The sequence below is a fragment of the Aquarana catesbeiana genome, linkage group LG03 (assembly GCF_042186555.1).
Source record: "Aquarana catesbeiana isolate 2022-GZ linkage group LG03, ASM4218655v1, whole genome shotgun sequence".
Classification (NCBI taxonomy): domain Eukaryota; kingdom Metazoa; phylum Chordata; class Amphibia; order Anura; family Ranidae; genus Aquarana; species Aquarana catesbeiana.
The window spans coordinates 661,928,566-661,955,974 of NC_133326.1; the positions used below are offsets into that span (position 1 = coordinate 661,928,566).

General features: G+C 42.0%; 1 protein-coding gene across 1 annotated transcript in view; it reads left to right on the forward strand.

The window, feature by feature from the left end:
• The window catches only part of C3 (complement C3), a 130,189-nt gene that overhangs the window by 53,421 nt on the left and 49,359 nt on the right, over positions 1–27,409 (forward strand). Inside the window, exons 22-28 of the mRNA XM_073622812.1 lie at positions 1,537–1,603; positions 4,255–4,341; positions 7,444–7,647; positions 9,322–9,397; positions 10,146–10,305; positions 20,550–20,648; positions 22,537–22,687. Of these exons, the coding sequence (XP_073478913.1) occupies positions 1,537–1,603; positions 4,255–4,341; positions 7,444–7,647; positions 9,322–9,397; positions 10,146–10,305; positions 20,550–20,648; positions 22,537–22,687 (844 nt within the window). The remainder of the gene's footprint in view (positions 1–1,536; positions 1,604–4,254; positions 4,342–7,443; positions 7,648–9,321; positions 9,398–10,145; positions 10,306–20,549; positions 20,649–22,536; positions 22,688–27,409) is intronic.

Consider the following 27,409-nt stretch of genomic DNA (forward strand, 5'->3'; position numbering starts at 1 on the left):
AGTTGTTGTGAAGCCACTCCTTTGTTATTTTAGCTGTGTGTTTAGGGTCATTGTCTTGTTGGAAGGTAAACCTTCGGCCCAGTCTGAGATCCTGAGCACTCTGGAGAAGGTTTTAATCCAGGATATCCCTGTACTTGGCCGCATTCATCTTTCCCCCAATTGCAACCAGTCGCCCTGTCCCTGCAACTGAAAAACACCCCCACAGCATAATGCTGCCACCACCATGCTTCACTGTTGGGAATGTATTGGACAGGTGATGAGCAGTGCCTGGTTTTCTCCACACATACCGCTTAGAATTAGGGCCAAAAAGTTCTATCTTGGTCTCATCAGACCAAAGAATCTTATTGCTCACCATCTTAGAATCCTTCAGGTGTTTTTTAGCAAACCCCATGCGGGCTTTCATGTGTCTTGCACTGAGGAGAGGCTTCCGTCAGGCCACTCTGCCATAAAGCCCCGACTGGTGGAGGGCTGCAGTGATGGTTGATTTTCTACAACTTTCTCCCATCTCCCGACTGCATCTCTAGAGCTCAGCCACAGTGATCTTTGGGTTCTTCTTTACCTCTCTCAGCAAGGCTCTTCTCCCCCGATAGCTCAGTTTGGCTGGACGGCCAGCTCTGGGAAGGGTTCTGGTCGTCCCAAACATCTTCCATTTAAGGATTATGGAGGCCACTGTGCTCTTAGGAACCTGAAGTGCAGCAGAAATGTTTTTGTAACCTTGGCCAGATCTGTGCCTTGCCACAATTCTGTCTCTGAGCTCTTCAGGCAGTTCCTTTGACCTCATGATTCTCATTTGCTCTGACATGCATTGTGAGCTGTAAGGTCTTATATAGACAGGTGTGTGGCTTTCCTAATCAAGTCCAATCAGTATAATAAAACACAGCTGGACTCAAATGAAGGTGTAGAACCATCTCCAGGATGATCAGAAGAAATGGAAAGCACCTGAGTTAAATATATGAGTGTCAAAGCAAAGGTCTGAATACTTAGGACCATGTGATATTTCAGTTTTTCTTTTTTAATAAATCTGCAAAAATGTCAACAATTCAGTGTTTTTCTGTCAATATGGGGTGCTGTGTTTACATTAATGAGGAAAAAATGAACTTAAATGATTTTAGCAAATGGCTGTAATATAACAAAGAGTGAAAAAATTAAGGGGGTCTGAATACTTTCCGCTCCCACTGTATGTAAAGGGAAAATATGTGTATGAAGGTCCAGAAGACTGACCAGAGACTTTTTGCACATCTGCGCATGTGTGCACAATTTCATTCTCGCCTAGGCGAGAAAGGAGGAAGCACAACAAAATAAGAGAGCAATTACAAAAATATATATCCAATGGTGGGATGGTGGGAAAGGGCAAGGCTGGAGCCATGTGCACAGACATTGTTTTTGGGGTGTAGGTCCGCTTTAACATAAAAAATGCAACTCAGTAGAAATTCCATCCATTTTATCCAAAACTCCACACTCACATACTTTAATGTTTTGATTTGACCTTGGTGATTAGGAACTCAACTAATTTGTTGCTGTTAAAATTTCTTTCAGCCAGAAGGAGTTCGTCTTGCAAAAAATATCAAGACAGTGACTCTGGAGCCACAAGTGAAAGGGCAACGTAAGTCCTTTCTAAGGTCACGGATTGTCTACGTTCCTTTTAGTGCTAGAAACTTTATCATTAAATGAAGTCTGCAAATGAGATACATTTTTATACAATGATATATGTTCAATTATGTTCAAAAAAAGGAAAATGTGCTGAGAATGTTCTATGTAAATATAACAGCTAAGCTCCGGGCACAAAAAGAATATAGTATAGTAAAATTTTACTGCTTCATTCTCTGGCATTCTCAGGGGAGATCATTCTCCTCTGGATGCCAGTTTATGAAGCTTTGTAGATCACTTCTCCTTTGGAGGAGTGAAGCAATCTACAAATACTTCAAACAGTGGAGAACTGCCCCTGATACTGGACTTTTGTGAGACTTTACGAGATTACAGTACCAGAAATTCACAGGAAAACAGAGATGTCAGTTTATTTAGCAATGATAAATTATCACTGCTCAGTACACAGACAGATGGTATGGTTAATGCTAATAAAATAAAGAGTCCCTCTACATAATATATATATATATATATATATATATATATATATATATATATATATATATACAAACACACATTATATATACATATATATACACACACATTATATATTATATATATATATATATATATATATATATATATATATATATATATATACATACGCACATTATATATATATATATATATATATATATATATATATATATATATATATATATATATATATATATATATATACATAAAGATGACAGGGGCATGGTTACTGTCTTGGGGGGTCTGATCGAGGTAGAAGCAAGTTAATAATCTTTCTTCTTTCCCCTCCGATCCCCCCAGGATTCTCTCTTCACTCCCTGATTCTCCACCTCTGAGCTGGTGAATCGGGGAGGGTGAATTCTGACTCAGATCGCCAGTGAAGCGCTCATATCGCAGCTTCATAAACTGGTTTCTGTGTCAGTGAGGATTCTCAGTGTGCGGAGGTCATCGGCGGGAGAACATGTTCAAACATGTTCTCCCCCGATTATCTCTGTTTCATAAACCATTTATGGACTGTGATCAGTGGTGATTCTTGGGATCACCTCTGTTCACTGCTTCATAAACGGACACCTATGTGTGCACCAAATGCCTTAGCAAACCCATATATTACCTTGTGAAAATAATGGTGACTTCATCACTGAGCTGCACATAGCGTGTGCAGAGAGCAGAGCTGTGGAAGGGACTCAGCAGATCCTCCAACTACAGGCTGCCTGTAGAAATTACAGTGGGGAAGATACAAGACCAGTCACCCTGCACAAGGAAAGACAAAAGCAGTGACCATTCTGTGTTTCAGAAAAATTCAGTGGCAAAGTGCAGGAGTTGTTTCATGACAACGTTGTTAATTTTTATCTAGTGGAGTGTTGTGGAATTTTCTTTTCATCAATTTACTGTACTCAATTTTCTCTTTGTATTTTTTTATACTAATAAAATGATTGCTAGCTATACCGCAGAAGTCACATTAAACAACCTCTGTGTATGTGACCATCCTATGGGTCAAAGTAGTTTGAGGTGGAACTTTGGTTATGGGGATGCCATTCTAATGGATGAGTTTTGAATGTAATGGGGTTTTTATAGTTTGTTTTTTGTGGAGTGGTTTCATACTGGATTGCTACACATATCTGGGGCAAAATACGCAAGGAATGTTGTGTAGTGGGGAAGCATATCCACTCTTTAATCCATTTCTGACCAGACTAAAGGGACACTTAACAGGGGACCTAACCTACTCTCCCTTACATGTGGGGACATCTGCAGTGTGACCCATCCTGGCTTGGACAGAACCTGTTAACAGTCCTCTGTATACCTGTTTCAGGCCTTATACCAACAGACCCCACTTTAGCTCATAGCCCTTTTGACACAAGTTTTCTTTCAAGGAGATATCGCGATATAGAGGTTTGGAGAAGGAGGATTCCACTCCAGTAATGCCTTTTAATAGTTTACTGAAATAAATAGGAGCAAAGATAGTCACATACTTCAGCCACCCCATGAAGGTGGCGACACTCAGCTTAAGTTAAAACAGTTCAGCATAGTTCAGAGAGATGTATCATGGGAGGAGAGATGAGAGGGCCCTTACTCAAAGAAGGGGTGTCCTAGAGTCCAGCAGTCCATGACGGGGGGGATAGAAGTATTCCCAAAAATGCATTTTCAGGCTTCCCCCTTAAGGGGAAGCTAAATGAACAAAGTCCAACTACCTTAATGCTGATCTGGTCCAGTCCACCTACAGAGACAACCAGTAAACACTTTACTCATGGCAACCAACTTCCCAGCCAGCTCTCCATTTTTCTAATAAAACCTTACCCAGGGTACCCCTCTCTTAGCAGGGGCAAGGCACCTAACCAAAGCATCTCCCAAGCAGAATCTCACTCTAATGTTATGGGGGCATCTAGTAGCCAACCAAGGGAAATACAACAGATCAAATCCATGCCCTACCAATACAATACTTTTTTATTCCAGATATCTGCTTTAAGGAACAAAATTATGTTTTTAAAGTTTTAAGATGATGGTATTATATATGTTATTTAACTCTTTAGTGATTTTTTTAAAACTCTGTTGTTATTTTCGTGTAGTATGTTGAGTATTGGGTTCTTCACTATCTTGACCCGCCTTTTTTAATCTTTTTGTGGTTGTTGTTCACAGATGGGGTCCAGAAGGAGGTGATTGATCCATTAAAAGAGAAAAATATTGTGCCTCGTACAGAAGTTGAAACTATTGTAACAGTTCAAGGTAAAAAAAATAATAATAATACAAATGAAAGAAAAAAATGCAAAGTACCTTCCTGCCCAGGCCAATTTTCAGCTTTCAACGCTGTCACACTTTGAATGACAATTGCATGATCATGCAACAATGTACCCAAATTAAATTTTTATCATTTTTTTGAGACAGATAGAGCTTTCTTTTGGTGGTATTTAATCACCACTGTGTTTTTTTATTTTTTGCTAAACAAACAAAAAAGGCCGACAATTTTGAAAAAACAAAAAGTTTTTATTTGTTTCTTTTATAAAATTTGGAAAATAAGTAATTTTTCTTCTTCACTGATGTGCACTGTTGGGGCTGCACTGATGCACTGCACTGATGAGGCTACACTGATGGGAATGCCAATAACAGGCAAGTTTGTTTACATATGATCAGCTGTGATTGGACACAGTTGATCACATGGTAAAGGGCCACTGTGATTGGCCCTTTATCTCAATCTGTGATCAGCTGTGTGATCATAAAGCACGCCCAATGCACGCACCAGGGGACTCATGGAGGCACGCTCTGGGAGGACATACATGGGTGCACCTTAAGAACAAGTGAGCCACGCTGTAACTGTCTTTTGGCTATGGCCCTGTAATAAAGTGATTAAGAGAATCAGTATGCAATCCATCTGAATAGTTATCTTAAAGTATTTAAATTGATATTTACTTGTAACTTTGCCCAATTATTTAGCTCTACTTACCTGGCAAGTGTCTTACCCTTCAGCTTGAGAGTCAGTGATTGGAGGACACTTAGAGTCTGACAGTTGCTTTCCCGACAACTGCCTGACCTTGCCCACCTACCTCCAACTGTGCAGCCTGTGTAATGTCAGGCAGTTATCAGGGCAGCATCTGCAAGGCTTCAGGTGACTTCAGAACTCTCAGGCTTCAGAGTCAGACACTAGCCAAGTAAAAAAACTAAACAAGAAGTAAACATAAATCTTTTGTCAGAAAAATTTGCAGGTATTATTTATGGAAGCGTTTCAGGCAAATTGTAAATAAATACTCTAGCCAATCACAGCAAGTTTAGCTGAGAGAATATTCAATTTTTATGTGATTATGGTAGTCATTGGCCAACAATACACTTCATCCCAACACTGAATCACTTCCCTCTACTTCTTTTGATTGGAGGAAATTGCACTTTGTGAGGAAGGATAGCTGAGGGCAACGTCTAACTGAAAGAAAATAGAAGCCGAAATGTTAATTGATGGGAAGGTATACCACATATCAGCAAGAATACACAACCTGAAATCGTGTAACTTTACTGGTGTTTTTGTATTCTTGGCTGGAATCCTTCACTAAGCTGAAAACTGGAATACAATCTAATTTTCTGCTCCCTTCAAGGGCAACTCCAACTGCAACTTTTTCTAATGTGGGATATTGTGGAAAAGGATTAGAATCTCTTTTGGTTTTTACTGTTGTCCATATGCCTGCTGAGAAGATCCCTCCTCACTTACTGTCACAGTCACAGGTTCCACTTTCAGGGCTCATTGTACAGTATATAGACATATAAACATGAGCCATGAATTATTGGGTTGTTGTGTTGCTACACAGCAGAATCAGACAAAATCTCCAATCTCAAGCCACTGGATCCGATGTCAGTTTTTAGAAATGAAAGATTAAAATAATAATCATTTATTAGGAATGGCTGAAACAGTTGGGCAAAATTAGGTATTCTGGTAGACATACTGTAGAAATATAACAAGTAAATATGGCACTCAACCTTCCTATGACTGCGTGAAACAGACAGTTTTGTGTAGCGTTGATTTTTAACAGGTTTGGTACTAATATACTGAAAGAAGAGTTAAAAACAAATTGATTGCCATATTTTCAGCTTTTAGTATGATGCAATTACAGTATCTCACAAAAGTGAGTACACCCCTCACATTTTTGTAAATATTTTATTATATCGATTCGTGTGACAACACTGAAGAAATGACACTTTGCTACAATGTAAAGTAGTGAGTGTACAGCTTGTATAACAGTGTAAATTTGCTGTCCCCTCAAAATAACTCAGCACACAGACATTAGACCCCTTTCACACTGAGGCAATTTTTCCGGCGTTTTAGCGCTAAAAATAGCGCCTGGAAAATGCCTGAAAACTGCCTCCCATGCCACCCCAGTGCAAAAGCCTGAGTGCTTTAACACTGGGGCGGCGTGCTTGTAGGACGTTACAAAATATCCTGCAAGCAGCATCTTTGGGGTGGTTTGGGAGCGCTGTATACAGTGCTCCTAAGCCGCCCCTGCCCATTGGAACGAATAGGCAGCGCTTCCGAAGTGCCTGCATCATCTTTAGAAGAGGCTTCCTTTTGGGACAACAGCCATGCAGACCAATTTGATGCAGTGTGCGGCGCATGGTCTGAGCACTGACAGGCTGACCCCCCACCCCTTCAACCTCTGCAGCAATGCTGCCAGCACTCATATGTCTATTTCGCAAAGACAACCTCTGGATAAAACGCTGAGCACGTGCACGCAACTTCTTTGGTCAACCATGGCAAGGCCTGTTCTGAGTGGAACCTGTCCTGTTAAACCGCTGTATGATCTTGGCCACCGTGCTGCAGCTCAGTTTCAGGGTCTTGGCAATCTTTATATAGCCTAGGCCATCTTTATGTAGAGCAACATTTTTTTTTTCAGATCCTCAGAGAGTTCTTTGTCATGAGGTGCCATGTTGAACTTCCAGTGACCAGAATGAGAGAGTGAGAGTGATAACACCAAATTGAACACACCTGCTCCCCATTCACACCTGAGACCTTGTAACACTAACGAGTCAGATGACACCGCGGAGGGAAAATGGCTATTTGGGCATTTTCACTTAGGGGTGTACTCACTTTTGTTGCCAGCGGTTTAGACATTAATGGCTGTGTGTTGAGTTATTTTGAAGGGACAGCAAATTTACACTGTTATACAAGCTGTACACTCACTACTTTACATTGTAGCAAAGTGTCATTTCTTCAGTGTTGTCACGTGAAAAGACATGATAAAATATTTACAAAATTGTGAGGGATGTACTCACTTTTGAGAAATACTGTATGTATGAATTTTGTGTGAAAAAAAATTTACTAATTTCAAGAACTTTATCATTTTAACTTAGGGACTCCAATCACTCAACTGGTGGAAGATGCCATAGATGGTTCCAATCTCACTCCATTAATTGTTACACCACGTGGTTGTGGAGAGCAGAACATGATTACCATGACACCTAGTGTGATTGCCACAATCTACCTGGATGCTACTAATCAGTGGGAGCGAATAGGTGTTAACCGAAGAGAGGAAGCCATCAAGAACATCAGAACAGGTAAGTGACAAATGTGTGCAGTTTGTGAACTTGATCTCCAGGCAGATAGAGTAGGTATATGTGAAGCTAATGCCATCCCAATGGTACTTTTTTGAAGATATTATTCCATCATTGATTGGAAAATATAGAATTTTTAGTTAACTATAATAACTGTTCTTTGCACAAATACAATATATTCTTTCTAAAACAGCTACATTAGTGAAATATTTTTCACTAGAAAGAGGAAAGACCTTTGGTAGCCTCCATGTATACATTATACAAGTACACTTTATTGTCATGAAACCACTAGATCAATGTCTCCACAAGGATCTCACTGGGGACTGTGTTATACTATATGACCAAAAGTGTGTGGACATCCCTCCATGTGCTGCCAAATAGCAGTTTGGGGGAGGCCCTTTTCTGTTTCAGCATTACTGTGTCCCTGTGCTCAAAACCAGCTCCATAAAGAGATGGTATGACCAGTTTGATTTAGAGAAACTCAGCTGCCATCCACACACAACCCTGATCTCAACCCTACTGAACACCTCTGGGATGAATTAAAATGCAACTGGCAAGCCAAGTCTTCTTGTCCAAAATAACTACCTGACTATACAAATGTATTTTTGGCTGAATGGGCACACATTCCCACAAACACACTGCAAAATGTTGTGGGACACAAAAAGAGTGTAGGCTGTTATGCATTGGATTGGAGGGACTGTTAATGTGAATGGTTTTGGAATGGGATCTCCAACAAGCTCAAAGTGGGATAATCAGGTATATACAAACATGTGGTCATATAGTACAAATCTTTAACTAGGCGCATAGTCACACCTTATCTTTACTACTCTTCATGCCATTTCATGACATCATCGCCATCAACTTGATATTACGGTGTCCTTTTCAAAAGGACTGTATAACTACTGTATGTTCATGCTAAGTCTCTAAAAGCCCCTTTAATCCTTTGGCACTCTTGAAGTAGAACAGCAGCTGACTGCCTCACAATCTGTCTGTGTCACAGTGTAAATCCCAAAAAAAGAGGACTGTAGTTCTCCCGTTTAGGACAACAGAGAACAGTGCATCTGCCTTAAAATGTTAGTTTACCTTTTCAGAAAAAAAGAAGATGAACCAACACTGTACAACCTCCCCATTCCCCAATTTCCTGCTGTACTTATGGGGATTCTGAGCTATCAAAGCCCATGCAGCTGGTTTGACATCCACCTCTTCTCTGGACAGCACTTCCAAACCAGAGCAATCCACTGTGCAGGTGCTGATCAATCAAAATCGCTCTGGTTAGTCCTGGAAGCATTGCACAGAGAAGAGGAAAAAGAGTGGGGATTTCAAATCTGTGGACTGCTGGACTGGCTGCATGGGCACTGACCCTGAGGTAGGTATAGCAAGGACTGAGGGGAAGGGAGGTTGTTCTGGGTTAGTTCATCTTTTCTGTAGACAGTTATGCCAATGGGAAAAATAATAGCAATCAGGAGGTTTTTTTTGACCTTCCTGATTTTGTTCATTCAGGGTTGTTGTGTGCTGCTCATAGACACTTTTGTCACCTGATCAAAAAGAAGTAATCTAATGTCTTCAGACACCTCAAAAGACAATTTCACCTTTAGTGAAGGTCTGCTTTAAAGAAAGGAAATTTGATCTGGAGATATATTATTTAGAATAGCTTTTCTAACATCTTGTTCATTTCAGGTTATGTGCAGCAACTTGTTTACCGCAAAGCAGACAATTCCTATGCGGCTTTCGTGTCCAGACCTGCCAGCACATGGTAAATTAAATCTACACTAAGATACAATACCGATGTGTCATAGCATAATTCTATTTCACCTCACTGGGTGCTGTGTTACAATTTATTTTCAGATTTGTTTCTCTTCTTATTTCTGATATGTTTTACTGTTCTGCCTCTCCTTGGCACATGATGACTTGTCCTGTCTCTGCTTGTTTCATTATCACATGTACTATCTCTGAATGGTTCTTGATGACTTGACCTGCCGCTGTTTGGTTCATGATTACTGTCTTTCCTTGGTTTATGATGCCCTGATTCTGCATGGTTCATGATTACTTGACTTATCTCCTTGGTTAATTGATAACCTGTCTTATCTTTGCTTGGTTCATGCTGTTTTTTCCCTGCCTCCACTTGGTTTACTTAATGACTTGTCCTTCTTCTTCTTCTTGGTTCATGATTAGCTGTATTATTCCCTTAGTTAATGATGACTTGTCCTGTCTTTGCTTGGTTCATGATGTTTTGTCTTGCCTCTGCTTGGTTCTTAATAAGTTGCCTTGTCTTTTCTTGGCTCTTGATGACTTGTCCAGCTTCTGCTCAGTTTCTGATGATTGCTCTGCCTCTGCTTGGTTTAGGATCACTTGCCCTTTCTCCGATGACTTGTTTGGTCTCATCTTTGTTCATGATGATTGCCTTGGCTCTGCTTGGTTTATAATCACTCCTCATGCCTCTACTTCATTCATGATTACTTGTCCTTTCATCTTCTTGGTTCATGATTACTTTTTCTACACAGGCTGACAGCATATGTGGCCAAAGTTTTTGCCATGGCCCGCCCCTTGATGGACATAGAAGTTAATGTCCTGTGCGGTGCCATCAAGTGGCTAATCCTGGAGAAACAAAAACCAGATGGATTGTTCAAAGAAGATGCTCCAGTAGTTCATCAGGAGATGCTAGTAAGTACCTATTAAACTTATATAAATAAATAAAAATATAAATAAATAAAAGACTTCCTGCTCTAATCACACACCTCATTATTATACCTCTATCATACAGAGTTCTCAATAAATGTGTTCTCTCCACATCAATATGTGGATAACAAAATGTATACAAGAAAGCAGCTTACATTATATGCATATAACCATTGGTACAAATGCAAAAAAGATCATATACTTTTAAGCGGTGTAGCAATATCTTTCCATTAAATAAAAAAAGGGTTTGATTTACGAAAGGCAAATCTACTGTGCACTACAAGTGCACTTGGAAGTGCAGTCGCTGTAGATCTGGGATGGACATGCAAGGAAAATAAAAAACAACATTTTTGCTTGCACCTGATTGGATCATAGAAATCAGCAGACCTTTCCCTCATTTCAGATCTTCCTCTCAGATCTAGAGCACTTGCAGTGCACTTGTAGTGCGCAGTATTTGCCTTTAGTAAATCAACCTCATAGTTTCAGTTGTGCAAATAAGCAAATCTAAACCAATCAGAAAATACAATCCCAAAATTCATAAATCAGTGAAAATTCATAAACATCTAAATAAAAGGTGTAAACGTAATCTTCATAAAGTACATTAGTGCATAGTCCGTTAATAAAGTCCATCAGAAGATTCCATCTTCAAATGACTGTGCAATCCCACATACCAGTGAATTCTTCAGTAATCCACCTCAGTGCCCTTCACCCCCCTGTGGGTGGCCTGTCACCTGCTTCGATGGACCTCACTGGACTTAATCACGTTAGGCAGAGCGGGACGGAGCTGTGAATACTGGGTTATACTGCTGAGTTTATGCTGCTGATTTTTCACTTTTGAAATGCGAGTTTGATATTTATTTTAATAAAAGCATGGTTAAACGATCTACACTACTGGATCTTCCTTTCTGCTTTCATATATGTCATCATACTGTGGAGCCTGAGTAGTAGAGAAGTGCCTGTATACCCTTATAATACATTTATGACCTCCTCTAACCAGTGAGGTCCATTGAAGCAGGAGAGAGGCCACCTACAGGGGGGTGAAGGGCACTGAGGAGGATTGCTGAAGAATTTAATGGTGTGTGGGATTGCACAGTCACCAGAAGTTGGAATCCTCTGATGGACTTTATTAATGAACTATGCACTAATGCACTTTATGAAGATTAAGTTTACATCTTATATTTAGATGTTTATGAATTTTCACTGATTTATGAATTTTGGGATTGTATTTTACAATTTGTTTATATTTGCTTATTTGCAAAACTGACACATTGGGGTTGATTTACTAAAGGGAAAAAGACTGTGCACTTTGCAAGGTGCAGTTACCCTCTTCAAGAGCAGTTGCTCCAGAGCTTGGTAAATGAGCAGCTCTGCTGACTTCTATCATCCAATCATGTGCAAACAAAAATGCAGTTTTTTAAATTTTCCTTGCACGGGATTGGGTACTCTTTGCAAAGTGACGCCTTACCTCATTTTCTAAGCTCTGGAGCAATTGCACTTGCAGAGGGCAACTGCCCTCTGCAAAGTGCACAGTTTTTTTGCCTTAAGTAAATCAACCCCATTGAGTTATTTAATGGAAACATAGCGCTACACTGGTTAAAAGTATAACTATTAAACTTGGCACTACCTACCTGCAGAGTACATAGAATATTGTGACACTCATGACCATCATCTGTGTTGTATATATGTATAGGAAAAGGAGCACATAGATATCAGACTATAGAGGCCACAGAAGGAGCATAACAATCAATATTATAAAATATTACTCAACAGAAAACATTAAAAACATCACATAATACATGTACATCTGACTGTATAAAAGCAATGGTGCTAATAAATCCCATTGTTTTATGTTTGTTCATTATGACGGTGAGTATTGATATACTAGGTCTTTATACGCCAACGGGTTTCACAAAGATTTGCTTTATTAGTGCTATGAAAACCATTTAGCACTCATCTCAGTGTAGGGTAGCATTAGCACATCATCTCCCTGGGCGCTGAAGCATAGAGGGGACTTAAACCACTGGTCAGACCACCTGGTGAACTGGATGTCCTTCGTTATCCTCCTGACACAAAAATCAAAATGATCAAATATAATATACTATTGTATATATCTTTGGACAAGATCAAGGATACTTTTCATGATTTGGATGCCTCCATGTATATATATATACAGTGAAGCATGGTGGTGGCAGCTTCATGCTTTAAAGTTGTTTTTCTTCAGCTGGAACAGGGGCCTTAGTCAAGGGAATTATGAACAGTTCCAAATACCAGTCAATATTGACACAAAACCTTCAGGCTTCTGCTAGAAAGCTGAACATGAAGAGGAACTTCATCTTTCGGCATGATAACAACCCAAAGCATACATCCAAATCAACAAATGAATGGCTTCACCAGAAGAGGATTAAAGGTTTGAAATGGCCCAGCCAGAGCACAGACCTGAATTCGATTGAAAATCTGTGAGGTGATCTGAAGAGGGCTGTGCACAGGAGATGCCCTCGCAATCTGACAGATTTGTAGTGTTTTGGCAAAGAAGAGTGGGCAAATATTGCCAAGTCAAGATGTGCCATGCTGATAGACTCATACCCAAAAGACTGAGAGCTGTAATAACATCAAAAGTTGCTTCAACAAAGTATTAGTTTAGGGTGTGCACACTTATGCAACCATATTATTTTATTTTTTTATTTTTACTTCCCTTCACCTAAAAGATTTCAAAAGAAAAAGTTCTGAAATGATTTATCTCTGTCTCATTTTGTTACATCATAGACACCTAACATTTTACCCAGGGTGTGTAGACTTCTTATATCCACTGTATTTCAATTACCCCCCACCCCTGGTTAATCCACAGTGGTTTAAAGTATAACTAAAGGCAAAACTTTTTTCCAGTTTTGGACAGAGTGCAGAGTGATTAGAGCTCCTATCAATTTTTATTGCTGTCTGTGCCCCTGTTAAGGTGATTCACCCTCTCTATTTGTCCTGTTTACCATTATCATTGAAAGTGAAAGTAAAAAAAAAAATAATAATTTTGGGTTGTCCCTAGAAAAGTAATAGAGGGGAAATTTTCCAATGGGGACATTAGTTCTGGTGAGCTGGGGGTCCCCAAAAAATTCCTTTAATTTGCAGAGATTTCCTCTCACTTCCTGTTTGGATATGGGACAGGAAGTGAAGCAAAAGCTCTGCAATGGGACAGAGATGGCAAAAAAAAATCTGACAGGGGTTATAACCCTCCCTTACTCTATCCAAAATAAAAAAAAAGTTTTGCCCATACTTCTACTTTAAGTCCCCTGTATGCTTCAGCGCCTGCCCAGGGAGATGACATGCTAATGCTACCCCACACTGATCATACACACAAATCATTGCATAACGCGTTGGTGTATGAAGACCTAATATATCAATACTCACTGTCATAGTGCACAGAGATAAAACAGTGGGATTTATTAGCACTATTGCTTTAATACAGTCAGATGCACATGTATTATGTGATGTTTTTAATTCTTTCTATGAAATAAATTAAAATATTTTATAATATTGATTGTCGTACTCCTGTGGCCTCTATAGTCCAATATCTATGTGCTCCTTTTTCTACTTGCAGAGTAAACTGAAAAAGAAAGCTTTCAAAACAAGAACATGAAACATAAATGTCCTAAAGGATTAAAATTTTTCTCTGTTCATTAAGCCAAGGTGTGGTATAATTTTTAAGTCATAACAATAACAGAAATCACCCAAATGGCCCTGATAAAAAGTTTACATACCCTGAAATGTTTGGCCTTGGTACAGACACAGAAGGTGGCACACACAGGTTAAAATGGCAATTAAAGGTAGGTAAATTTCCCACATTTGTGGCTTTTTAAATCACCATTAGTGTCTGTGTATAAATAGTTAAAGAGTTTGTTAGCTCTTACGTGGATGCATTAAACAGGCTAGACACTGAGCCATGAGGAGGTAGAAAAGAACAGTCATAAGACCTGCGTAACAAGGTAATGAAACTTTACAAAGATGGAAAAGGATATAAAAAGATATCCAAAGCTTTGAATGTGCCAGTCAGTACTGTTTAATCACTTATTAGGAAGTGAAAAATTAGGGGCTCTTTTGATTCCAAGCCAAGGTCAGGTAGACCATGAAAGATTGCAGCCACAACTGGAGGAAGAATTGCTCAGAATACAAAGAAAAACCCCCAGGTAACCGCATGAGAAATACAGGCTGCTCTCCAAAAAGACAGTGTGGTTGTTTTTAAGGAGCACAACAACGATACTTAAAGCGGGGTTCCCATTTAAAAAAAAATAAAATAAAAGTCAGCAGCTACAAATACTGCAGCTGCTGACTTTTAATCGGACACTTACCTGTTCCAGGGTCCAGCGATGCGGGGGATCGAAGCCCCGCTCATCCCCCCCTCCACTCGGCGGCGCCGGCATTTCAACTGTGGGGACCCGGCTGTGGCTTCACAGCCGGGCATCCACTGCACATTCGGGAGCCGCGCCGCGCACCATCACTGGCCCCGCAATCATCTGGGACCAGTCACATGTCCCAGATGATTGACAAGAGGGAGGGTGGAGAGGCGATCTCCCTTCCTGCGCCGAGGGAAGTGACGTCAGGAGCCCAGGCACCGAAGGAGGCAGACTGTGAGGGACCCCCTAGCAACAGGCATTTAGAGGTGAGTAAAAAAAAAAATTTTCTCCACATGTTATTTTTTTATTATTTTTTAAGAACATTACTATTTTTTTTTTTTTTGGGGATGGAACTCCACTTTAAACAAAAAAAGAGCTGCTTGGTTGATCTGCCAGAAGGAAGCCTTTACTGCGCCAATGCCACAAAAAAGCCAATGATGCATGTCAAGGTGTTGTTGGGCATATATTATATCCAGGCTTTTTTTTGGAGCTTCTACAGTAAAGGCTTCTTTCTGGTAACTTGACCATGCAGCTCTTTTTTGTTAAAGTATCATCATATTATGCTTCTTAAAACCAGCCACACCATCTTTTTCCAGAGCAACCTGTATTTCTCCTGAGGTTACCTGTGGGGTTTTTCTTTGTATCCCGAACAGTTCCTGTGGCAGTTGTGGCTGAAATCTTTCTTGATCTACCTGACCTTGGCTTGGTATCAAGAGTAGGGATGAGCCGCACACTCCCCTGTTCGGTTTGCACCAGAACTTGCGAACAGGCAAAAAATTTGTTCGAACACGCGAACACCGTTAAAGTCTATGGGAAACCAACATGAATAATCAAAAGTGCTAATTTTAAAGGCTTATATGCAAGTTATTGTCATAAAAAGTGTTTGGGGACCAGGGTCCTGCCCCAGGGGACAAGGATCAATGCAAAAAAAAGTTTTAAAAATGGCCGTTTTTTCGGGAGCAGTGATTTTATTAATGCTTAAAGTGAAACAATAAAAGTGTAATATCCCTTTAAATTTCGTACCTGGGGGGTGTCTATAGTATGCCTGTAAAGGGGTGCATGTTTCCCGTGTTTAGAACAGTCTGACAGCAAAATGACATTTCAAAGGAAAAAAAGTCATTTAAAACTACTCGCGGCTATTAATGAATTGCCGGTCCGACAATACACATAAAAGTTCATTGATAAAAACGGCATGGGAACCCCGAACCAAAATTAAAAAAAAAAAATGACGTGAGGGGTCCCCCTAAATTCCATACCAGGTCCTTCAGGTCTGGTATGGATATTAAGGGGAACCCCGGCCAAAAAAAAAAAAAATGGCGTGGGGTCCCCCTCAAAATCTATACCAGACCCTTAGACCCTTCAGGTCTGGTATGGATTTTAAGGGGAACCCCGCGCCAAAAAAAAAAAAAAATGGCGTGGGGTCCCCCTAAAAATCCATACCAGACCCTTATCCGAGCACGCAACCTGGCAGGCCGCAGGAAAAGAGGGGGGGACGAGAGAGCACCCCCACTTCTGAACCGTACCAGGCCACATGCCCTCAACATTGGGAGGGTGCTTTGGGGTAGCCCCCCAAAACACCTTGTCCCCATGTTGATGAGGACAAGGGCCTCATCCCCACAACCCTGGCCGGTGGTTGTGGGGGTCTGCGGGAGGGGGACTTATCAGAATCTGGAAGCCCCCTTTACCAAGGGGACCCCCAGATCCTGGCCCTCCCCCCTGTGTGAAATGGTAAGGGGGTACTTTTATCCCTACCATTTCACTAAAAAAGTGTCAAAAATGTTAAAAATGACAAGAGACATTTTTTGACAATTCCTTTATTTAAATGCTTCTTCTTTCTTCTTTCTTCTATCTTCCTTCAGTTTCTTCCTCCATCTTCTTCTTCTTCTGGTTCTTCTGGTTCTTCTGGTTCTTCCTCCAGTGTTCTCGTCCGGCATCTTCCTCTGCGGCGTCGGCGTCTTCTTCCCTTCTTCTCCTCGGGCCACTCCGCATCCATGATGGCATGGAGGGAGGCTCCCGCTGTGTGACGCTTCTCTCTTCATCTTCTTCTCTTCATCTTTTTTTCTTCATCTTCTTCTCTTCATCTTCTTGTCTTCATCTTCTTTTCGGGCCGCTCTGCATCCATGATGGCATGGAGGGAGGCTCCCGCTGTGTGACGCTTCTCCTCTTCTGACGGCTCTTAAATAACGGGGGTGACCCTGCCCTCCTCTGACGCACGGTGACTTGACGGGACTTCCCCGTGCGTCAGAGTGGGGCGGGGTCACCGGGTGGCCCCGCCCCCCGTTATTTAAGAACTGTCAGAAGAGGAGAAGCGTCACACAGTGGGAGCCTCCCTCCATGCCATCATAGATGCCCAAAAAGAAGATGAAGAGAAGAAGATGAAGAGAAGAAGATGAAGAGAAGAAGATGAAGAGAGAAGATGAAGAGAGAAGCGTCACACAGCGGGAGCCTCCCTCCATGCCATCATGGATGCGGAGCGGCCCAGAGAAGAAGGGAAGAAGACGCCGACGCCGCGGAGGAAGATCCCGGACGAGAACACCGGAGGAAGAACCAGAAGAACCAGAAGAACCAGCAGAACCAGAAGAACCAGAAGAAGAAGATGGAGGAAGAAACCGAAGGAAGATAGAAAATAGAAGAAAGAAGAAGCATTTAAATAAAGGAATTATCAAAAACTGTCTCTTGTCATTTTTAACATTTTTGACACTTTTTTTGTGAAATGGTAGGGGTACTTTTGTACCTTCTTACCATTTCACATGGGTGGAGGGCGGGGATCTGGGGGTCCTCTTGTTAAAGGGGGCTTCCGGATTCCGATAAGCCCCCCGCCCGCAGACCCCCACAACCACCGGCCAGGGTTGTGGGGATGAGGCCCTTGTCCTCATCAACATGGGGACAAGGTGTTTTGGGGGGCTACCCCAAAGCACCCTCCCAATGTTGAGGGCATGTGGCTTGGTACGGTTCGGGGGGGGCGCTCTCTCGTCCCCACCTCTTTTCCTGCGGCCTGCCAGTTTGCGTGCTCGGATAAGGGTCTGGATTTTTGGGGGGACCCCACGCAGTTTTTTTTTTTTTATTTTGGCGCGGGGTTCCCCTTAAAATCCATACCAGACCTGAAGGGTCTGGTATAGATTTTGAGGGGGACCGCACGCCATTTTTTTTTTTTAAATTTTGGCCGGGGTTCCCCTTAATGTCCATACCAGACCTGAAGGGTTTGGTACGGAATTTAGGGGGACCCCCCACGTCATTTTCTTTTTTAAATTTTGGTTCGGGGTTCCCCTGTGGGGAATTCCCATGCCATTTTTATCAATGAACTTTTATGTGTATTGTCGGACCGGCAATTCATTAATAGCCGTGAGTAGTTTAAATGACTTTTTTTCCTTTGAAATGTCATTTTGTGTCAGACTGTTCTAAACATGCGCCCCTTTACAGGCATACCATAGACACCCCCCAGGTACGAAATTTAAAGGGATATTACACTTTTATTGTTTCACTTTAAGTATTATTAAAATCACTGCTCCTGAAAAAATGGCCATTTTTAAAACTTTTTTTGCATTGATCCATGTCCCCTGGGGCAGGACCCAGGTCCCCAAACACTTTTTATGACAATACCATGAATATAAGCCTTTAAAATTAGCACTTTTGATTTCTCCCATAGACTTTTAAAGGGTGTTCCGCGGCATTCGAATTTGCCGCGAACACCCCAAATTGTTCGCTGTTCGGCGAACTTGTGAACAGCCGATGTTCGAGTCGAACTCGAAGCTCATCCCTAATCAAGAGATCCCCAAATATTCCACTTCTTATTAAGTGATTGAACAGTACTGACTGGCATAATCAAGGCTTTGGATATCTTTTTATATCCTTTTCCATATTTGTAAAGTTTCATCACCTTGGTCTTTTGATGCTCGGTTCACACGGGGGCGACTTGTCAGCGGACCTAGCCGCCTGACAAGTCGCCTCCCGTTCTGTACAATGGAACCGTTCTAATCGGAGCGACGCAAGTCGCTCCGACTTAGAAGAAAGGTTCCTGTACTACTTTGGGGGCGACTTGCATAGACTTCTATACAGAAGTCGTCTTGCAAATCGCCGCGGCAGTCGTGTGCAGGTCGCCTCGGTGAGGCGACCTGCAAGTCGTGCCGCTTTTCTAATGTGAACCGCCGCTGACTGTTCTTTTCTACCTCCTCATGGCTCAGTGTCTAGCCTGCTTAGTGCATCCACGTGAGAGCTAACAAACTCATTGACTTTTTATACACAGACACTAATTGTGATTTAAAAAGCCACACATGTGGGAAATTAACCTTTAATTGCCATTTTAACCTGTGTGTGCCACCTTCTGTGTCTGTACCAAGGCCAAACATTCCAGGGTATGTAAATTTTTCATCAGGGCCATTTGGGTGATTTCTGCGAACATTATGATTTAAAAAGGATCCAAAAAACTATGTGATAACAAATGACTTCATGTGATTGCTATCCTTAAATAAAAGAGTTTTTTGGCATGTTCAGTCATATTTTCAATATTAATGCCAAAATTTCTGCCAGGGTATGCAAATTTTTAGCACAACTGTATATATATATATATATATATATATATATATATATATATATATATATATATATATATATATATATATATATATATATATATATATAGTGACGTGGGGGCGCAGCATTTGATCAAGGGTGTACATTTTGGACAGAATAAAAGTGGTATGCAGGATGCTTGGAGGAGGCCATCTATATCAGTCAAACTGAAACAACCATCCCTAACATATATACCATTTTAACATACCTACCTTCAGGGCTTTTTTCAGTGGCAACATGGGGGAACGCAGTTCCAGCACTGAATGTATCTAATAGCAAGGTGTGTGGGGTGTGCTGGAGGGTGTTTCAATGCCGGCTGTTTGGAAACTATTGTTACTGGGGTGGGGAATCTGTTTTTGTGTAAGGGTCTATTATTGCTGGCAGGGGATCTGTTGTTGAGGGAGAGGTCTATAATTGCTGGCTGCTGGGAGATCTATTGTTGCAACGGGGGGGGGGAATCGAATGTTGCTGGGATGGATCTTTTGTTGCTCAAAGGTGGGTATGGGGTAGAGACAAGGGGTTACTCAGAAGGGGTGAGTTCCTGCACCTATTCTCTAAGAAAAATACCCCTGCCTACCTTGCAATTTGATTGCAAATTACACCTTTAGGCAACTAGAACAGAAAAAACTATCCGAGATTTCGTGACACCATGTGCAGAATAGGGTGAATTCCCAATTTTTACACCTCCCACCTTATTCTTGGAGAATACATATCTGCTTTGACACATTCTATGGTTATTGGATTTAGGTGGCTGGGTTACCAGTTTGGCTAAAAATGGCGGGGTATGTCTCTGACACTCTGAACTGAAGAAGCACATTGGATAAGTAGTGAGATGACTTCATTAATTAAAGAATCAGTCCAGTTAATTTTTTTTTTTTTTTTTTGGCTTGACATACACTTTAATGTTAAAGTCCAACCTAGTCCTGGCCTAATTATGGAAAAGTGATGTTCTTAATTTATTGCTTTGGAAGAAGTATCATGAACCGTTTTCAATTATTTTACCCAATCCAATATTCAACATTATATATTGGTGAAGATCCTAGCCCAGTGATGGCGAACCTTGGCACCCCAGATCTTTTGGAACTACATTTCCCATGATGCTCATGCACTCTGCAGTGTAGTTGAGCATCATAGGAAATGTAGTTCCAAAAAATCTGGGGTGCCAAGGTTCGCCATCACTGTCCTAGGCTAAGATCTATGTTCCTCATTACCTGCCAGTGAAAAATGCAAGGCTCCAACATGGCTTTTCATATATTCTTCCTCTCTTTCCTCTCATAGGGTGGATTGAAAGGATCCAAAGAACCAGATGTTGCTCTCACAGCCTTTGTCCTGATTGCATTGTTGGAGAGTGAGGAGTCCTGCAATGCACATGTGAATGTAAGTAAACTAGCCATACAACTGACACTGTTCAACTCACAACTGACATTGAATGAGAATCCAGCATCTGGAAAGGATATTACACTTTAGAAGACATAGCTAGTATCCATTTATCTATACAGAGTAAGAAGCATAGGTGTAACATCTAAAGATCCTTTTCAGTCCTTATTCAAATGTTATTCCAAAGGCTTCTGTTCTGTCTGCGCTTCTTCTACACTGAACTTTTTCAGCATGAGTGCCGCCAGCAAAAATCGGTGTATTTAGGCCTCCAACGAACCCTGGGCGCAGAGAGAGTGTGCCCAGGGTCACGTTTCTGTGTAGTTCTGGACGCACACCAACTGACCTCAGCTAATCACCCAGTTTGCATATGGCAATGGCACTGAATGTTGCTGCCCCCAGAAGCGGCAAACTATCCGCTTCTGGGCATCTGTGTAAATGTAGCCTTAGATGGAGACACAGTTTCTAATGTAGCAAAGGGCACTTGTTGTGACAACAGCAATATGAAAGTTGCCAATACTGATTTTTTTAAATTAATGATTCAAGCTCTGGGGATGTCATTCTAATTCTGGCTCAACTACCTAATGAGTCAGTAGACTGGAATGGAGTGGGGGTGGGGGTGGGGGGTTCAGTGTATGGAAAGGGTTTTGAGAATATAGTGATTGCTATTGGTCAGTTATACTCTAGGTATTAAAGACAGGATCAAATAACACCTGTACCTTTAAAGAAAACCTGTGAGGACAGAAACACAGAGGTGTGCTACTGCTGACCTGTTTTTAAAGGTACATGGTCCCCAGCTTTCATTCTTATATTTGTCTTATTACCTAGGCACAGACTGTAAATGCATCCATTGTGGATGCATTGTTGGCCTGTGCTATTGAGCTCTGTAAACAACAGATTTTTCAGCAAAGCAGACGAGGATGGACAGCAAAACCTGTGACCCTAATGGTCCAACTGCTGGCCAAAAACAAGAATGCAAAATCCCTATTTCAAGTTTACCTATAAAAAAAATATTTAAAAATATAAAAAAAAAATATATAAAAATATAACCACTTCCCGCCTGCCATATGCAGAATGACGGCTGAAAAATGGTTCAATTATCCTGACTGGGCATCATATGACGTCCAGCTGGTTGAGCCGCTAGCGCGCTCCCACAGGGGCGCACAATGTGGCAATGGTGTAGGTGTGGTGTGGTGTAGTGGTGTGGTGTAGTGTGTCAGTCTGACACACCGCATCTCCGATCTTGGTAAAGAGCCTCTGACTCAGGCTCTTTACCACATGATCAGCTGTGTCCAATCACATGATCAGCTGTGTCCAATCACAGACAGAGGGGGTCTGCGCTGATAATCAGCGCATTGATTATCAGTGCAGACCCATCGAGGATGCCCATTTCGGTCTTTTTTTATTTGTAACGCAAAAAGAAAAACGGTGATCAAATACCACCAAAAGAAAGCTCTATTTGTGGGAAAAAAAAGATAAAAATGTTGTTTGGGTGCAGTGTTGCATGTCCGCGCAATTGTCATTCAAAATGCAACAGCGCAGGAAGCTGAAAATTGGTCTATGCAGGAAGGGAGGAAAGTGCCCAGTATTGAAGTGGTTAAACTTTTTTTTTATTCTAACCATAATAAATAAAGTATTGGGTATATAAAGATCTATAGTATAAAGTGCTTTCCTAAAATCCACCCAGCATACCAATACCCCTGCTTCTTTATTTAGTATGGAATGGAATGTGAACACAGTGGAAATTAAGGGAGGAATAACAGTTATGAGTGGCAAGGAATCTCATGGGCTCAGGAACCATTGTACCCTCCTCATTTCCTGCAACTATGCCCTATCATCTTGAGCTCAACTTCATTAACCCTTTACTTTTTCTTTCCTTTTTTTTTCATAGAACCTAAAGCTTAGTATTGCAAATGCAGCCAGCTTCCTGCTGGGCCAGTATGCAGATCTGGAAAAACCATACTCTGTTGCAATTGCCACATACGCCCTTGCAAAGGCTGGATCCATCAACAATTCAGAAAAATTGATGTCTGTGTCAAAAGGTACAGAGACATATAGCATGTCACATAATCTTGTACATACACTTTGAGACCTTTAATCTACACAAAATCATTCAAACTGCAAGTCATCGAAATTGCCCAGCAATGGATATGCAAAGTGGTTGTTAACCCTTACATTTACCCACTGAAGTGACTAGCCTCAGGTGATACACAAAGATGGAAAAAATGATCCTACATAAGTTATACCTGTTTATCTGCAGCCCCTCTATAGCCTTCTAAAGCACATGTTTTACACATCATTTCTGAGCTACAGCAGGCAGGGGGTGGGGATCTGACATCACACAGTGCATAGTACAGAGCAGAGAGCTGAGTGTAAAAGTACTGTCTCAAAGGGAAACATGCAGACCTGAGGCTGTAAACCACCTTCTGTGTGCTAGAGGGGAACCCGGGTCATCCACTGGGATTCTGTGGTGTCAGCATAACCTGTCAGATGTAGGGTTGCCACCTGTACGGGATTCACCCGGACAGTTCGGGTTTTGAATCATGTGTCCAGGTTTCAGGCGGACTGAAACCTGGACACATTATTGAATTCCGACTGGACTATGGTCAACCATGTACCGTATTTATCGGCGTATAACACGCACTTTTTTCCCCCTAAAATCAGGAGAAAATCGCAGGTGCGTGTTATACGCCGATCCCCACCGATCCTCTGCTGACTGTGAGCAGAGCGAGCGCCGGCCGCCGATATACATAGATAGCCGAGTGTACTAGGCTAGGTTCGGCTATCTCCGCTCACAGTTGCGCCCAGTCCCGCCCTATGATGCACACAGGGACTGCGCGTGACTGTGAGCGGAGCTAGCCAAACCTAGCCGAGGCTATCTATGTATATGGGCAGCGCTCGGCTCCGCTCACAGTCACGCCCATCCCGGGTGGGACTAAGAGAGGAGCCGAAAGCGCCGAGAGCCGCCGAGATACACAGGACCGTCTCTGTGTACTCGACGGCACCATTTTCAAACTGCAGTGACACTGACATGTCACTGCAGTTTAACTGCAGCCTGGGCAAGGCTGCAAATGGACACTGACAAAGCTGCAGATGGGCACTGACAAGGCTGCAGACGGGCACTGACAAGGCTGCAAGGCTGCAAATGACACCAAGGCTGCAAATGACACTGACAAGGCTGCAAAGGCTGCAAATGACACTGGACAAGCATGCAGATGGAGGCTGTGCAAGGCTGCAGATGGACACTGATAAGGCTGCATTGATGGGCATTTAAATGTAAGTTTTTTTCCTTAAAAATTTTTTTCCTTAAAATTCCCTCCTAAACTTCGGGTGCGTGTTATACACCGGCGCGTGTTATACGCCGATAAATACGGTAACTAAGATAGTCACACACAAATCTGTTGCCGTACAAGAGCTGCAGTGGCCGTCTGGTGGCAGGTTTGGCATCACTGGAGGGCAGGGTGATGATGTCGGGAAGAGTAATCAAGTACCGCATTACTACTCTCCTTGGGGCACCCAAAGTGTCTCAGGCCGCTAAAGTGTTTGTGTTTGGCTTGAAGAAAAGTCAGATGTGACTCATTCAAATAGCAGAGGGAAGAGACAGCAGACAGAAATCACACTAGGTGCTTTGGATTGAAGCTAGTGCACACTATAGAAGGATATGCTTTGTTCATGTTTCATTTTAGAGGTTTACAACCACTTTAGGGGATGTTGTTTATTTCTCTTTTGGGATTTGCTGTGTGGCCTGCTCTATCTGTGATTGATGCAGTATTTTGCTTTCATATATACAGTATATATATATATATATATATATATATATATATATATATATATATATAGAAATTCTTCTAAAGCGTCCTAGTAAACAGTACCTTGTCAGTAGTCTGGCTAATCTCTATCAGCCGGTTCCTTCTAACCGCTCTCTTCTTCTTCTAAAGATATTGGTGGTACGCTACTGGTGTGGAAGAGGGATGACTGTTTGTACCTATTGTTTTTTTTTTTTTTTTTTCCATAATAGTTTTTATTAACGAAAGCATGCAAGGAAACATCTTGTGCAATAACAAGGGTATTATATAGTACTTTTTGTCACAGTGTTCTGAGTTACAGATATATTACATAAATACAAACATGCAGATGTCAAGTCCAGATTTCAATTATTGTTTGACAAGCTTGTGTAATTCTGTACATAATCCCTTATAGAGTGCTCAGAGGGGTTCCGATAGCCACTTTGTGAAGATAGGGATTGTATTTAAAAAACGAGATATATAACAGAAAAAAAAGAAAAGTAAGAAAGATGGCACCCGAGTGTGGGTCCGAAAATGGGAGATAGGGAAAAGGGGAAGAAAAGGAGTGAATGGGGAGAGGGAGGGAAAAGTGTCAGAGAAAATAGGCGTTAAGAGTGTGGGAGTGTGGGGAGAGGGATGGCGGGTTGAGAAGGGGAGAGATAGTGGGGTTGTGGGGGAGGGGGTAGCGATGAAAATTACGGTCTACCCGGTCTCCTCCGCATGGCGCTCTCACCCGGACGTGTCCTAAGCTGTATGTTACCCCTTGAGGGTCCGGTCATGATTGTTCAGGAGCTATGCGTACTATAGCGTTGAGATAATTTGAAATGTGCCCAACAGGCCCATGTGGTCGTAAATTTTTGGATTCGTTCTTGTGAAGTGTGCACCAGCTCCTCCATCTCCTCTATCTTGGAGATCCTCCGGAACCACTCCCCAATTGTAGGGACGGAGGTGGATCTCCAATGTGTCGGGATGCATAGTCTAGCCGCGTTCACCAGATGCATAGCTAATGATTTAAAGTACTCGTTTTTAGTCAGGTGAGTGTGGTGTAGGAGGTATTGGGCAGGACAGTAGGTCAGAGAGTATGTTGTAATATGTGAAATGAGGTCGTGGACTTCCTTTCAGAATGGCTGTATGGAATCGCAATCCCACCATATGTGTAGCATGGTACCTTTCGCTTTTCCACATCTCCAACATGTATCTGGGATGGTTGGGGAGAATTTATGTAGAAGTGACGGGGTCCTATTCCAGCGTGTTTGGATTTTATATCCATTCTCCTGAATGGCTACATTAAGGGAGCCCTTATGTATATATTCGTTGATACGGGTCCAATCCTCCTCCGTAAAGGTCATCTGAAGGTCTACTTCCCATGCTGTGTGTGTGGAGTCTGGGGTGTAAGTGGTATTGTCTATAAGTGCATTGTACATGTACGAGATTAAATGTCTCTGTGGGGAGGATCGAGTGCATAATTCCTCAAAAGGAGTTAGTTGTCTAGTCCAAGTCAATGTCGTGCCCTGAGTTGAGAGGAAGTGTCGGATCTGTCGGTATGTCCAAAAGGGGAAGGATTTGAAAAGGGACGAGTCAACTAGGTTCTCATATGTTCTAGGGGTTTTGCCGACATAGAACTGGTAAGCTAACATTTTGTCATGTGGCCATGTTTGGTTGAGAAAAGATGGTAAGAGCCCTGGGGTAAATCCAGGGTTCCCCCTCAATGGGGTTAACGGGCCGGTAGGGAGGATATTGACGAGATTTTGATTGCTCGTCTAAAAGAACCCAGCGACGCTGAAATGAAAGGATGCTTTAATATCTCCTGTGGCACTTGTCCTGGAAGGATCCAGGGGAGAGACTCCAGTGGAAGTTGAGAGAAGGACTTCTCCAAGGTGACCCAAATCTTACCGGGCTCATGGATATTCCAGTCCACGAGTCGGGCAAGGTGACTCGCTAGGAAGTATTTGTGGAGGTCTGGAAGCCCAATGCCTCCTTTAAGCCGTGGCCGCGTGAGCCGGGCGAATTTAATGTGTGGAGGGGAGCCTTTCCATAAAAACAGTGTGCACATCTTCCTGTACGCCGCAAAAAAAGAGGCTGGAAGATTAATAGGTAAGCACTGAATAATATAAAGGAATCGCGGCAGGGTTATCATTTTTAGAAGAGCGGAGCGGCCAAACCAAGAGATATTAAGATTCCCCCATTCTTTTAAGTCGAGTTGAGCTTTCTTTAGGACCTTAAGGAAATTAACCCTGTATAAGTCTTCTGATTTAGTAGTGATTTGGATACTCAAGTAGGTTATTTCCTGTTGGCTCCACTGGAAAGGAAAGGAAAATTGGCAGCGTTCAAGTTCCTGTGTTGTGAGGGTGACGTTTAGGGCCTGAGATTTCGCGTAATTGATCTTTAGATGTGATAAAGTCCCGAAGTGTTCAATGTCTTTGAGTAGATTAGGTATAGAGGTGGTTGGGGAGGTCAAGGAGAGCAAAATGTCGTCCACAAAAGCAGAGACCTTATACTCCTTTCCTTGAATTGTAAGGCCTGTAATGTCGGAGTTGTCCCTTAATCTGTTAAGGAGGGATTCTAAAGAGAGTACAAATATTAAAGATGAAAGGGGGCAGCCTTGACGCGTACCGTTACTTATAGGGAAGGCGTTCGACAGGTGGCCATTTACTCTTACAGCTACACTCGGGTTAGAGTACAGCACTGAGATGTGGGACAGCATACGCGGGTGAAGGCCAATCTTCTTCAGAACCTCACCCATGTAATCCCAGGCCACTCTGTTGAATGCCTTCTCAGCATCCAATGACAGAAAAAACCTTGCGTTTTTGTGGTCGTGAGCCAATGATGGAGATTTAATGCTCTAATGGTGTTGTCCCTAGCCTCACGTCCAGGGACAAAACCAACCTGATCTAACGAGATAAGGCTTGGCAGGAGAATGGACATTCTGTTGGCTAAAATTTTGGCGTAGATCTTGATGTCCACATTGAGTAGTGAGAT